Source organism: Berghia stephanieae, chromosome 1 (assembly GCF_034508935.2).
Source record: "Berghia stephanieae isolate SIO BIC M18660-M18661 chromosome 1, UCSD_Bste_1.3, whole genome shotgun sequence".
NCBI lineage: Eukaryota > Metazoa > Mollusca > Gastropoda > Nudibranchia > Aeolidiidae > Berghia > Berghia stephanieae.
In genome coordinates, this window is record NC_088360.1 from 81,978,289 (window position 1) to 81,992,125 (window position 13,837).

At 33.6% G+C, this 13,837-nt stretch overlaps 2 protein-coding genes across 23 annotated transcripts in view; both read left to right on the forward strand.

Moving 5' to 3' along the window:
- Positions 1-7,765, forward strand: part of LOC144958938 (polyribonucleotide nucleotidyltransferase 1, mitochondrial-like) — a 30,389-nt gene extending 22,624 nt beyond the window's left edge. The window contains exons 22-26 of the mRNA XM_078891239.1: positions 468-551; positions 1,999-2,105; positions 2,543-2,598; positions 6,125-6,203; positions 6,979-7,765. Of these exons, the coding sequence (XP_078747365.1) occupies positions 468-551; positions 1,999-2,105; positions 2,543-2,598; positions 6,125-6,203; positions 6,979-7,134 (482 nt within the window). The 3' untranslated portion in view covers positions 7,135-7,765. The remainder of the gene's footprint in view (positions 1-467; positions 552-1,998; positions 2,106-2,542; positions 2,599-6,124; positions 6,204-6,978) is intronic.
- Positions 7,766-12,260: 4,495 nt separating this feature from the next.
- The window catches only part of LOC144958949 (uncharacterized), a 73,265-nt gene continuing 71,688 nt past the window's right edge, over positions 12,261-13,837 (forward strand). For all 22 annotated transcript variants that reach the window (XM_078891393.1, XM_078891403.1, XM_078891309.1 and 19 more), the window contains exon 1: positions 12,261-12,438. In XM_078891393.1, the coding sequence (XP_078747519.1) occupies positions 12,429-12,438 (10 nt within the window). In that variant the 5' untranslated portion in view covers positions 12,261-12,428. The remainder of the gene's footprint in view (positions 12,439-13,837) is intronic.

Below are 13,837 nucleotides of genomic sequence, written 5' to 3' on the forward strand. Positions count from 1 at the left end.
GGAACATCGTCGGACTTTTTCGGTTTCATTTTTCTTCATACAATGGTCATATATTTACGCTAAAAACCATATTTTGCATAATTATGTGGTAAAAGGTGAATTATGTGGCCGCATTGCGGTAAGTGGCAAATTATGCGGCCGCATCGGTCGCGTTTTCCTGGGGGGCCAGGTTAAAACTTTGATGATAACAGCTATTCTTTTCTTTTAAGGCATTGGCTATGGGACAAACTTCCGGCTGTTTTCTTGGTCTTTGGCAATTAACATTTTTTAAAAATTCATTGAACAGCTCATTTACGTGCTGTTTCTTTATGACGTTCTATAATCTCATCACTTAACTTCTATAAATACATAATTAAGCCTCTTTCATTCATGTATGAAGCATTGATGGGTACGTAAATGAAATAGAATATCTATTTAAGTGAATATTCTCTTCATATATTTTACATTAAAAATTTTTTTTTTGACAGAAAAGCTGACATTAGACCATGCAAAGGGAGGTAAACTGACTGGATTTGGTGGATACAACTTAAGGAAACTTAAGTCAGAGACCGGTAATTTGTTATTATTATTATTATCATCATTGCCTCTCAACTCAGTTTTATCTTAGAACTCCCTACTTACTGACACAGCTGTACCTTTACCGTTCTCTATCTTTTTAAACATATTGTTTTCACATGTCTCTTGGCCTTTTCCTGCTTTGTGTTTCATATGGGGTTTCTAGTACAATGGTGGTGTTATTAGGTGATTTCCTTTTGTATGTCCTATCCCATCTCCATCCTAACATTCCCAATTCTTAATTCATTGATGTCTGTACATCACTATAATTCTCATTAATGACATAATATGATATAAATTTTCTGGGCTATTCTTTAGCTAGGTTGAAAAAAAAAGATTATATTTTTTAGGTACACAATGTATCAAATTCTATAATGTATTCTTCTAACATCTCATATTGACCTCTAATCCAAAATACCTCGGAGTGACACTGGATAGACGGCTGACCTATAGAACCCACCTTGAGGGTACAGCAAGAAGGATAGGAGAGGATGCAACACAGAAATGGATATCCAGAGCTGAAGAAGATAGTGGAACTCCTCTGCAAACCATATACAAAACTGCGCCCCCAACATCAAGACTAAAATCTCGTTCACCTTTCTAACTATCAAAGAAAGAAGACTACAACACGCAAGAAGCCTGGTGCGAGGAATGGAAAAGGAATAATCCAACAGGAGGGGAACTAATTGAAGATCCCTATAAAAGTCTCCCAGGTCTACAGGATCAACCAAGAAAATACTGGGTAGCTGCAAATAGACTATGGTAAAAACATACAAGAACAGCTGCCAACATGCACAAATGGGGGCTCCAAGAATCACCAACATGCCCAAAGTGCAACCAAGCACTACAAGATGCAAACCATCTCGTACTAGATTGCCCAGAGACAAAACTGGAAGGGGGATTTGAAACCATCAACAAATGTGATGATGACTTCTGAATTTGGATTGATACCTTGAACATAGAAGTGTAGCCGAACGATACTACTACCTCTAAGCTTTCTTTTGATCTTTCTTTTTTTATTGTCTAAATCTAATTTGATAAATATAATAAGATAAGCGAAAATAAGATTTATTTTTTTCTCTGTCTATTGTTGCCAGTCAGTGATTGAAGAAAAGTATGCAGAAAGGTGATATATAATGACAGGTATTATAAACTCGACTCAAGCAACCAGCTGTACACTTTCAAATCCATGCATTAGATATATAAATAAAAACTTATGATTCGCAATGTATAGTAGGGTAGATGATGATGATGATGTTTCGCTAATAATGATGATGATAATAATAATAATAATAATGATGATTATGGTATTAAGAGATAAAACATTTTTGTGTGATTCTTGTTGAAAGAATGTCAGTTTAATCATCATGCAAATGCATGCTTTCACCTTTCCTCTTGCAATATTTTTAAAATTCATACTTTTTTCTTCTCTTTTATATTTAGGCGTGACAATTACAAGAATTGATGAAAATAATTTCCAGGTATTTGCACCAAATGCAGATGCAATGGCAGAGGCAAAAGAAATGATGGAAGTGATGTTTGAAGAGCAGGTTGGTTTTTGCAAATTAAATTCTATATTTGTGTGTGTGTGTGTGTGTGTGTGTGTGTGTGTGTGTGTGTGTGTCTGTCTGTGTGTGTGTGTGTGTGTGTTAGAAAATGGACTATCATAGGTGGGAATTTCCTGCTATTAAGAATTCAGAAAAATTCATGTTTTATTTGATGTATAATTCATATAGTGAAAAATATTTCAAATTGTGTAATTATGGTTTGATTTTCATAAGTTGGTTAGAGGATCATGTCTCCAGATCCTACCTCATGCATTTTCTCTTGTTTCCTATCGAATTTTAGTTAATAATTCACATCTTTGATACCGGTAATTGATATCTTTATCTGTTTTTGTTGTCTACGCATAATTTTAATTTATTTCTTTAAAACAATTCTTAACATTTCCTAAATCACAATTTTTACCATTTCCTTTATTACACAGAAAGAGCCTGTCCTAGAATTTGGGGCAATTTATACTGGCAAGATTGTTGAAATGAGGTAATAAGATTATTTTGAATTCATTTCTGAGAATTTATTATGAATATAAAGCTAATAGAATAATTATACATTGATCAACAAACTGATTAATGTAAAGACAAAATAATTTACGTCTCATTATGCACCAACTCTCAATCATGCATGTTTGTGTTTTAAGATCGAAAATAATGTAGTTGACACCGTCCTAGCATATGGACCAGTAAGATCTCTCTTCACACCAAATTATGAGTTTCAAAATGTCAGCCTTTGTGGACATGACATTACACCAGGCCATTGAAATAGAGCATAAAGTAAAAGAATAACTTTTTGAGATATTTTTTTCTTTCATGAGATGGCGTCATTAAGTAGGGACCATGGTATTTTTAGAGACCCCGTATCTTACCACCTGCACTCTTTCGCTATTTTTCTTACAGACAACAGAAAAATTCTCTCTCTCTCTCTCTCTCTCTCTCTCTCTCTCTCTCTCTCTCTCTCTCTCTCTCTCTCTCTCTCTCTCTCTCTCTCTCTCTCTCTCTCTCTCTCTCTCTCTCTCTCTCTCTCTCTCTCTCTCTCTCTCTCTCTCTCTCTCTCTCGCTTCTGTTCAATATTTTCCTTATTTCTTGCACACACACACACACACACACACACACACACACACACACACACACACACACACACACACACACACACACACACACACACACTCATACACGTATAATGTTTACTGACAGATACAAAGACAAGTACTCACCACAAGCACTAGTATGCGAGGACACACACACACACTCTTACAGACATACACATACACATAAGTTACTTCAGCACTCAGTTATGAATAAGAATAAGTAAGTACAGAGAGTCACATATGAGTGTGAGTGTATTCATAAGCTTATAATGGGGGGTTGAGAATCTGGCGCTGTGAGTTTTGTAATTAACAAAAATTAAATTAAGATTAAGAAAACCCTGGGTACATTTCAAAATTTAGACGCCGCCCTTTAACAGTTAATATGGAATTTTTCAGCAGCAATATTGGGAATACAAAAAACATCTGTCTGTGCCTGTTTAAAATGGCCTTTGGAATTCTCTAATGTGCTCTAAAAATGGTTGTCTCTTATTAAGATGGATTGATTCAAATCATATTCAGAATTTGAATTATATACATGGAAGAAATTTAAAATAAAAAGAACGCCCAAAAAACATACAATTCAAGTTTTATGGTATTCAGCCTAAACTGGTATTCATCCTAAACCATGCTTGTCCTACATATAATTTAGATTTGTAAATAGTTGACCAAATATTACCAAATGTCACTTTTTGATTTGCTTATCTCTTGATGTTGGTAAGGCTAACACACCTCTAGGTGCTTTTGTTCTTTGATCATTGTACTATTTTTACTTATTTATTTATTTATTTATTTATTTATTCATTTATTTATTTTAGAACTCATCTGTGTTAAATGGTTAACATTTGGGTAGGATTTTTTTTAAGTATTAAAAAATAATGGTCAGGCCTCGAAGTGGGCCGGGAAAACCGGGAAAAGCCGGGAACTTTATTTTGAAATTTCCCGACCGGGAAAAGCCGGGAAAATCGGTGAAAATTGTCTGGGGCCGGGAAAAAGCCGTGAGAAAAAATTAGGTGAACAACAACCCAACAGTGTGTATTCTTCCGCGTAATCATTACCCAACCTGCGAACGATCGGCTTAGAGCATGGCAGCAGCCTCTTATGGTTTCCTCACACTACTAGGCCCTATGTTATGACGATCGACCCAATCAGCAAAGTCCGGTCCGCATTCGTAGAGTACACAGACTATTACCATGTTTCCTGTGCATGACGTAATTATAGTGGTTTAGAGTCATCGCTGAAACACTGGAAGACGGCAATGGGATAGTTGCGTCAGTTGTTGAATAAATTATCCAGGCACGGTTGATAAGTAAAAAAACCAAATTATGTTGTAGTTACATTTGAAACAAACAAAGTATATCACTGATCTCGTCTCATTGAGATATAAAGAATGATAGAAAAATCAAGAAAATCGGCCGATAAATACAAAAGTTGCTAAAAAAATCGAAAATAAACAAAAGCAATTTTTAAAATCGAATTTATTCGTAAAACAGTTGGTTTTCAACCGATTTTTCTGAAACAAGGACCAATGTTCTTCTTTTTTCAAGCCGATTTCAACAATGTGACTTTCAAATTCCTCAGAATTATATTTTTTACTTTTAGATTTTAGCTTTTAGGCCTACTCAAAAAGGTGTTATATTCCTTGCCACTTGCACAACAATAGCGTAATTCATCGACGGCGAGAAGCGTCTTTGTTTCGACCAGCCGGTTCGGTTAGATAGCCTGTGATGGCAACTTAAAGACGCTTGATTCACTCAGTCGACTCATCATTGTCGACAAGACAAGAGTGCTAGAAACACACATCCCTCCCCTCATCTTAGTAGTGTGTGTGTGTGTGAGTGTGTGTTTTTTTTTTTTTGTGTGTTTTTGACTTGGTCATGAATGCGATTGTTAGCTAAGCTAAGAAAGACGGTCGACGTCCTTGGGCTACTTTAATTAATTTTCGTGACTTGTTATTCAATTATTTGGAGATGGCAGATTAAGGTCGTTTACTCATTGTAATTTGTACTAAGTTTGTTTTGTCTGTCTCTAGATTAACTAGCTTTATTTCATTCATGTGCAATTCAATAAGTAGGCCACAAGTCTTTGGACGCTACTTTCTCTCTCATAGTAATATTCAAATGTCTTTTTCTCTCTATTGATTTCTCTTCTCTTTGTCTCTTTTCTCCCACTTTCTCTCTCTCATCTTCTCTCTCTCTCTCTCTCTCTCTCTCTCTCTCTCTCTCTCTCTCTCTCTTCTCCTCTCTCTCTCTCTCTCTCTCTCTATCTGTCTCTCTTTTTTTTTTAATATTTTTTTTTGCATGTTGTAGGAGGCCTAGACTTTACAGGAATACGTCCAAGTATTAATAGCCAGAGTCAATATATTTCTTTCTCTCAGTCTCAGCCACTCTCTTGTTCACTCACATCTCTCTCTTTCTCTCTCTCTCTCTCTCTCTCTCTCTCTTTTTTTTTTTTTCCTTTTTTTTCGCCACGGATGGTGTAGGCTTAGATACTGGATGGCTTGTTATAGTAATATGTACTACGAGTCAATAATTTCCCCCTATAATTTCCCCCTCTTTTCTGATTCTCTCTCTCTCTCTCTCTCTCTCTCTCTCTCTCTCTCTCTCTCTCTCTCTCTATATATATATATATATATATATATAATATTATATATATATATATATATATATATATATATATATACACATGTATATATAGGTAGTGGTAACTGGTCTAGAATTGATGAATATGCTTGAAAATTACTACCTTAAAATTTTCCCTGGAGCCTGGAAAAAAACCAGGAAAAAACCGGGAAAAAGCAGGGAAAAATATTTTCCTGAATCACTTCTAGGCCTGAATGGTGAGTTGATGGTGAAATATTTGAGTTTACAATGTTATCATAAGATATTTAACAGCGAAAAAATTTGGAATCTTTACCCATTCCAGAGATTTTGGTGTGATGGTGGAGCTGCACCCCAGATTGAAGTCCATTCTATTACATAACTCTCAACTTGACCAGAGAAAGGTGAGTTTGACTTCTTTGACTTACATGATTGTCAGTGTCAGATTATTGATTGAATAAAATATTAAAGAAATGCTTTAAATAATATTGATGAATACGATATGGCAATCATGTTTCACTATTTTAATCTCACTGCTTTAAAAAAAGTACATGTCTAAACATACAAAAGATGAAAAGTGTGGGTAAAATTGATGCTAATGGAAAAAAAAAAAAAAAAAAAAAAACAGAAGCAAAATTGACAATTGTGACTTGAATCTTAAACGGTTTTTAGTTAGATTTTCAAGTTCATGCACAAGGGTTCAAAGTCTATTTTATGCCTGAAACGTTGGTACCATACTTATGAAATTCTATTGCCGAGATATGAACATTATATGTTAGTTGAGTGTAAAAATCTAATTTTGAGAATATTGAGTTGAATATTTTTCACTCAGAAATGAATCCTAGGATATGGGTATTAATATTGTTATTGGCTGAAGATGGTTTTGAGCCATAAACGTTCCGTGTTTAGTATCTGTTATTTTTTGAAGCTGTCATATTAATTTTTGTGCATTGCGTACTACATGAGCATTATGGCTTTGAAGGACTACTTTAACTTTTTTAGTCATCATATGTTCTTCAATTTGATGTCTCTGCATCCAAATAGTTTGAATTAATGAACAATATTCAATTTAAAAGTTTATTTTTATGTATAAGAAAATACATGTTAATTTGTTTACAGTAACATGTGACAAGATTATTTTCAGTTTGACTCTTGATTTAATTTATTCCAATGTTTCAGGTCTCTCATGCCAGTTCCCTTGGTTTTGACGTGGGCCATGATATTCAAGTCAAATATTTTGGAAGAGACCCCTCCTCTGGCCAACATCGAATTTCACGCAAAGTCCTTCAAGCACCTGGTGTTCCTTTGATACGAAACTTGAATCCAAAGCCTTAAGCTTAGTTTCCATTAGAATAATCACTGACATACCTTTTTCCCTCCTCAATTTGATTATGTCTATACCTCACAAAACAGCAAGGTAATTGAGGATGTTAGTTTGGACTTGAAAATAGGGAATATTTGCAGATTTAACACATTCTCAAGCAGCAAAGTGATATTTTAAAAATAAAATATTATGAAGACACAGTTTGATCACTTAAAATTTGTCTCCTTGCTCTCTATCATGATTTATTTAAAATGACTTTGGAGCTTTGTCAGTTATATGTGGTGCTTAATAGAGAAAAAGAATGAAATTTCAATGCTGAATGAGTAAGCATTGATCTTTCTGAATTGAACATCCACGATTTTGGCTCATAATTCAGTTCATCCTCCCATTTGTTGTGGGAATAAATGCTTCGTTCCTTGGCCTATACTGCGACTAGTTGGTGCAACATTTACAGGATGCCGATTAACATCAAAAGAATTGTCTTTCAGTTTAAAAACTAATGTTGTGAAACCATCTTGGTTTGTCGTTTTTTTGTTTTTGTTTTTTTTTAGGTTATGAAATTATACTCTTTTGTATATCATAAATTGTGTAAATAAAATATATGATTTTAATAAAATGGATTTCTCAGTCCAGTGAAGAGAATTTTTGATTTCATTGTTCACTTTTTTAAAAAGAATTTAAGTGTATGTCTTGGGAAAGTTTGCAATCTTCTTGGGTAATATTTTTGGACAATGCTGTTTGACATTTAGTAGATCTGGGGGTTTACATATGTGTCTGATATGTTTGGGAAGATCTAAATTAAACGCCTTTATCAAAGTGCCGAGACACTGGTTCTCGGACCCCTCATGTTGAGGTTAAAGAAAATCGAATGTTGTATGTCCATACCTCAGTGACACATGTGGATTTATTACAGAAGTAATTACCTGAGACTGATATTTTCTTTTATACCAGTAAAAGGGTTGAAGTGCTGAGGATACCAACGTTAAATCTACTTTGCCATTTCTTTGATTTCATATATTTGCTTTCCACTTTCTCTTCGTGGAATAGGAATGGTTCCTAACTGCCTCTTTACCTCTTTTTTCCCCATATGTATATTGTCCCAGAACTGAAGAGACTGGTATTTGATTTTGCGCACTCTAGCTGGATTTCCCGTTCAAAAAGGGCATGACTTTATGTTTTTTCTTATCTTTTTTTTTTTTTTTTTGTCGTAGATGCCTTTTTAGTTCTCTCGGATTAATACATCAAAACTATGTGAAACTGAAATACAAGGAACTTGGTTGTCTATTTCTTTGTAAGCCTAATTTGGTTTAACCATAGTGAAAATATGTAAGAAAAAATTTAGAAGAATGAACCTCTTTTAAAAGATGTAACAGTTGTTGATCATTTCTAAATTGCTTTCCTGATGTCATAAAGTGAAAATAAAAAAAATGAAAATTTTGCTGCTTGAAGCTAGAAGAAATAAATAAAAATAGGAAAATTAATAGAACCTTCAATGTAATAGAAAACAAATGATGTTGATGATTAGTTTTTTCCCTTTAACAAAACACGATGAATGAAACACAAGGGTGAATTATCTGTTTATTAAATTGAAGTTTTCATTCCATTTCCTAGTGTCACTCAAAGTGAAAAGATTACACTTTATGCTAGAAGAGCGATTACATAACCTTTAAAATTTGCTGAATTAAGATAATACTACGGGTTTATACGTATTGTGTGTACATATGAAAATGCAAATAATTTTTGAAAATTAAGAAAATTTGGCCTTAAACCATTAAATAGGAGCAATTCTTTTTAGCTACGTAATAAGAATTAATGCTTTTGGATTACAATGAATTTGTTACCACAACAATAAACAAATTAACGTGGAAAACAAATAAAATAAAATGCACTATATCTTGTGTCGTCTGTATTCAATGGTGGTTGGAGTATGAATAAAACATTAGCATGGCGTAGGTAGTGGGTAGGGAGTCCCAGGCGTGTGATCAGAATTTTTTTGTCACCCACCGCATCAAAGCGGTGTTATGTCAGGAAGATTTAATTGTTAGTAATTGAACTTAGAGCTAAAAATATGAAACTTGTGTTAAGTTTGAGTGTTGAACTGAAGAAAATGAGAATTAATTTTTAAAGAGTGAGAAATAAAAATTTCATTCTTTTTTAACATTTGAACGTTATATTTGCTTTTCAACATCTGGTTAAAACCAACATAAATTTGTTACTGCTTTTAGGAAATGCATCACATTTTTGCATTAAAGTAAGGATTGTGCCCTTTTCCCTTTTGTTGGCACTTGGGGTTTTCTTCTATTCTGTATTCAAACCCTGTTTCATTTTTCCTACTTTTTCTTGGGTGATTGTAGGTGCAGATTTACCATTCTAATATCTTCCTTATACCCTTGACTTCTTCCTTTGTAAGCTGGGAAGTCTTTTGTTATGATTTCCATGTCACTTATGTCTTTACCATATGTGACCCATTGTCTCAAAACTATTTTGTCGGGATGAATCAGATCCTACAAAGTAAAATTAAACCCAAACTGATCAAAAATATGAAAACTTGGTTTTGAGTTCTAAAATACTGTAATCATTCTTCTCAATTAAACATATAAACACAACCCAAGTCCAATATTTTTGGATACAAATTCCATTTTCAGGACCATAATCATACCGACATATACCATTTTGAAGCGATGGGTCACATATTCTTTTTTTTCCGGGTTCCGAAATCAGACTTCGGTCTCACCACAGGCCCTACCATGGATCCTCCTTTGAGAAGGAGATAGATAGGTGTTTTTTGTTGTTTTAAAAAAAAATTAAAATTTTATTTTAAAGCGATCTTTGTTTTTTTTGTAATTTATCTCTCCGTTATATTATGTAATTTTAAGTTTCTCAAAATAGTGTATATTTGTGAATATTTGAGTTCATCAATTTTGGCGAAGTTTCAATGAGGACGTTTGCATCAGATTATCCAATCCAGTTAAGACCATTTAAAAAACAAAACAAAGAAAATATCCCCAAAAGCATTTATAAAGCGCAAGCACTTATCAAGGGGTCCCTGGTCAAGGGCAACACTTATCATGTAGGATGAAACCTGACTCTGAATCCGAATGAATGACTCTGAATGTTACTCAAAGTCGACTCAATTCCGAGTATTTGTATTTGAGGGCGGAGAGAGACTCCGATGAGTTGATATTTCTTTTCCCGCAGAGACAACACTGTTAATGGTCAGGTACTTATTTTAACCTGAGTACAGTGATGATATGTGAGTAAAGGCCTTTTCCAAGATCTCAATCACTCAATCATGCACTGCTCAGAGTGGGACTCAAAACCTGGACCTTCTGTTCCAAAGTCATGTGTCATACCGCTAGAGCTAGACCACATAGTCACACAAATGAGTAAAAACTTTGCAGCTTCAGAATGGAAGGTTAATTCGACGAAAGGCGCTATAGAAATATGCTTATTATGGGTGGTTTGACATTTACATTTCTAGAGGAACAGCAATATGTAGATCAATGTTAGCTTTTAGAAAATGCTCATAGAACTGGTTGGGTAAGAAAATACAGAGGATAATTGTTCATTTAAAATTTTGTTTTCCCACTCCTGCTCTTGGAGGACTTTTCCTTGATTATTTTTCAAGGGTGTGACTCCAAAACTCTATCTGTTTTGGCTTCTTATGAAGGACCATGATCACATACAGTTATCTGTATGATTGCTCAACAAATTGTCCTTGGGTTTGTTGTTTTATGTCTTTGCTTTGTCTTAGACTTCTTCAGATGGCAAGATTAAACATTAAAAAAAACAAAACATCTCTCATTTTTCTTCAATCAACTAATTATTGATTAATTAGTCATGAATAAAATCTAATTTTATAAAAAAAAAGAAAATATATAAATATACTTAAACTACACCAAAAAAAACCCCATCTAAAATAGGCTTTAGTGCTGTATTTTATCATTTAATTACAGTACTCATTTAGCCCTCCCTTTATACAGTCTATTGTTCACCTAAGTCGAGTGGACTCATGCCGTTGTTCCGGAAGTACAATACTATCATTGTCATCAGTCCAGTCTGACTTAGGTTAGGATTACCTCAATGTATTATAAGAGGAGTCTTAGCATCTTTCATCATCAAAAAGAAAATTGACATGAAAAATAAAGAAAGAGAATAAATAAAAAGGATACAAAACGGATTAAAGATAAAATATTAATCTGACACCATCAAAATAAATTAATGTATGAATAGAAAAACGAAACCTAAAACTAAGCAATTAAGATCTTGATAATCTTGTCACCAAATTAATGTATTAGAAAATTGGGGAAAAAAGCGAAACGATTATTCATATTATCAAGAGGAAAAGTCAAATCGATTTATGTAGTCGTACTTTCAAGTTGTAAAGGGGTGTAATAGAGCAGTAAAGTTAGGTGCCCCAAACGTAAACAAAGGTCGAGAAGCACGTGGCAAACCACATGTTCCTGTCTTGACAGCTCACGTTCCAATGTAAATAATAGAAAAAAATAACCTTTAAAATTTGGCTGTTAGGTGGCAAAAGAAACACATATTCATAAATACTCGATCATGCATCAAATAATGTCTAGATATGGATATTTTATGGAACAAAAGGTAAAATTTTCTAAAATTTATCAAAAGTTACAGTCTATCTATTTTTAGACCAGAGCAAATTATTGCGCTGGTGTGAACAAAACGAGAATTATTCGGAGCCTGATTTTCAGAATAATTTAGCCTTATATTATTATTTCTGCAACTGTTAGATTTTATGTAAACATATTTTCAATACTGAAAGTGTATTGCCTACAACTCAAACTACAAAATTGGGAGACCTATATTGTGCGTAAATTATTCCGGTCCCTAACGGAAATCACTAGCAACTTGTTATTGTTTACGTTTGGGGCACCTAACTTTACTGCTCAATTCACTTCAATTAACCATTAATTTGTCATTCAATCGATATTTCTAAAATTCAAGAGATACTGTGTTTTGTGTGAAATAGCGTACTGTAGGTTTATTACGGATATTTGAAAAAAATTAAATAAATTATCACGAAACAGTTTAATTTGTAGTTTAGGTATCGATACTAAATATCTAGTATTGATACTTTTAAAACAACCTGTTCATGACACCTAGCAACGCGTCATTTAAGATACCCTGATATCGATAAGTAAACATGGCCGATCCTTGATATAATTAGGTTTACAAGTGGGCTTTAATCCAACTAGATAAATATGTAAGGTTAACGTTGCCGACTTGGAGAGAAATGGTTTTCATAATATTGTGTGTATCAAACTGAAATTGGAAAATGCCGAAAGGTAAGAGTTTTGTTCGCTCTTCTGGTGATTCCGTTTCTTCGGTTTGAGTTTGGTTTACTTTCATTTTCGACCTTTCGAGTGTGAGGGGCTGAATAACAAATTTATTTGCCATATGAGAAGATGTTTCAAACCACGAAGTTAAATGAATATAGTATTTTGATGAGAGATAGCCAACTTCAAGTGATAATCCGTTGTCAAGTCTTTTTTGTTGCCGTAAATAAAAGTGGGAGTTGGATAGTAGCCTACTGAATTCTTGCCTTAGTTAGTGTATTGTCTCCTCTCCCTAAACCACCAAACTTTCTCGGCTTATGTTTGTGTCTGATTATTTTAACTATAATATACAAGAAAAACCCATATTGAAACACAATTCTCGAACTCGAATTTCGTCTAAGGAGAAGGTACTCAAGTAATTAGTTGTGATCTCAATAGATATTGGTCAAATTACCTAAGTATTCAATGTTGCAAGGGGGTGGTTCATATAAGCAATGATACAGTATATCTTTGTTTAATTTTGGATAGCACTTAGGTGACTTTTTTTTTAACGAGAGGTTATCAGTTTGGATATGAGTAGATATCTTCAAAATGAAAAGTGCGTGCACAATCGCTATTTAACATAGATGCATTAATGTAATTTCTTCTGGAACATATTCTCGTGACATTTAGAACATTGATCCCCAAAGATGTTGTCAATCGCCAATTTGTGATCACCTTCGTGCACTCACTATGAGAACACTGAGGTTATCACCTTTGTAATTTTCAATTATTATTTGCAAACATTTAGGACACGGATGTTTGCTGTCGGGACTGGAATATTGATCCTCGATTATTTTTATTTATTTAGTTATTTTGTTGTTGTTGTTGTTGTTTTTAAAGGATGAATTAAACTTATGAACCATCCTCGATTATGATGACGGGAAACCTGCAGCTCGTGGGCCAGATACAGCTTGCAAAGTTTTTGTTTGTTTGTTTGTTTCTTTTTCTGTAAGATACACAGGAGAAATTTAACCATAGTATCATGTTGTGCTTTATGATGAATTGCATTTCCCCCCTCAGTGTTTCAATTATGGAAAAAAAAATCTAACTAACCGTAAGTCTTGGATAACTTTGGTTTTATCCCATTTTCAAATATGATTTTAAAAATCTTGACATTAATATCACTTTTTCATAGACTGAAATTATGTATATTTTTTAAAAAGGGACGGATTGTCCGGGTATAAAGAAAAATTAATAGTATTCCTCCCGATTGCTTTATCTGCATCATATGGCGTGTCTTTGTGGTGGCCAACTCCTCTGAAGTTGATTTACTACAACTTGCTAACAACAACAATAATAATAATAATAATAATAATAATAATAATAATAATAATAATAATAATAATAATAATAATAATAACTACTA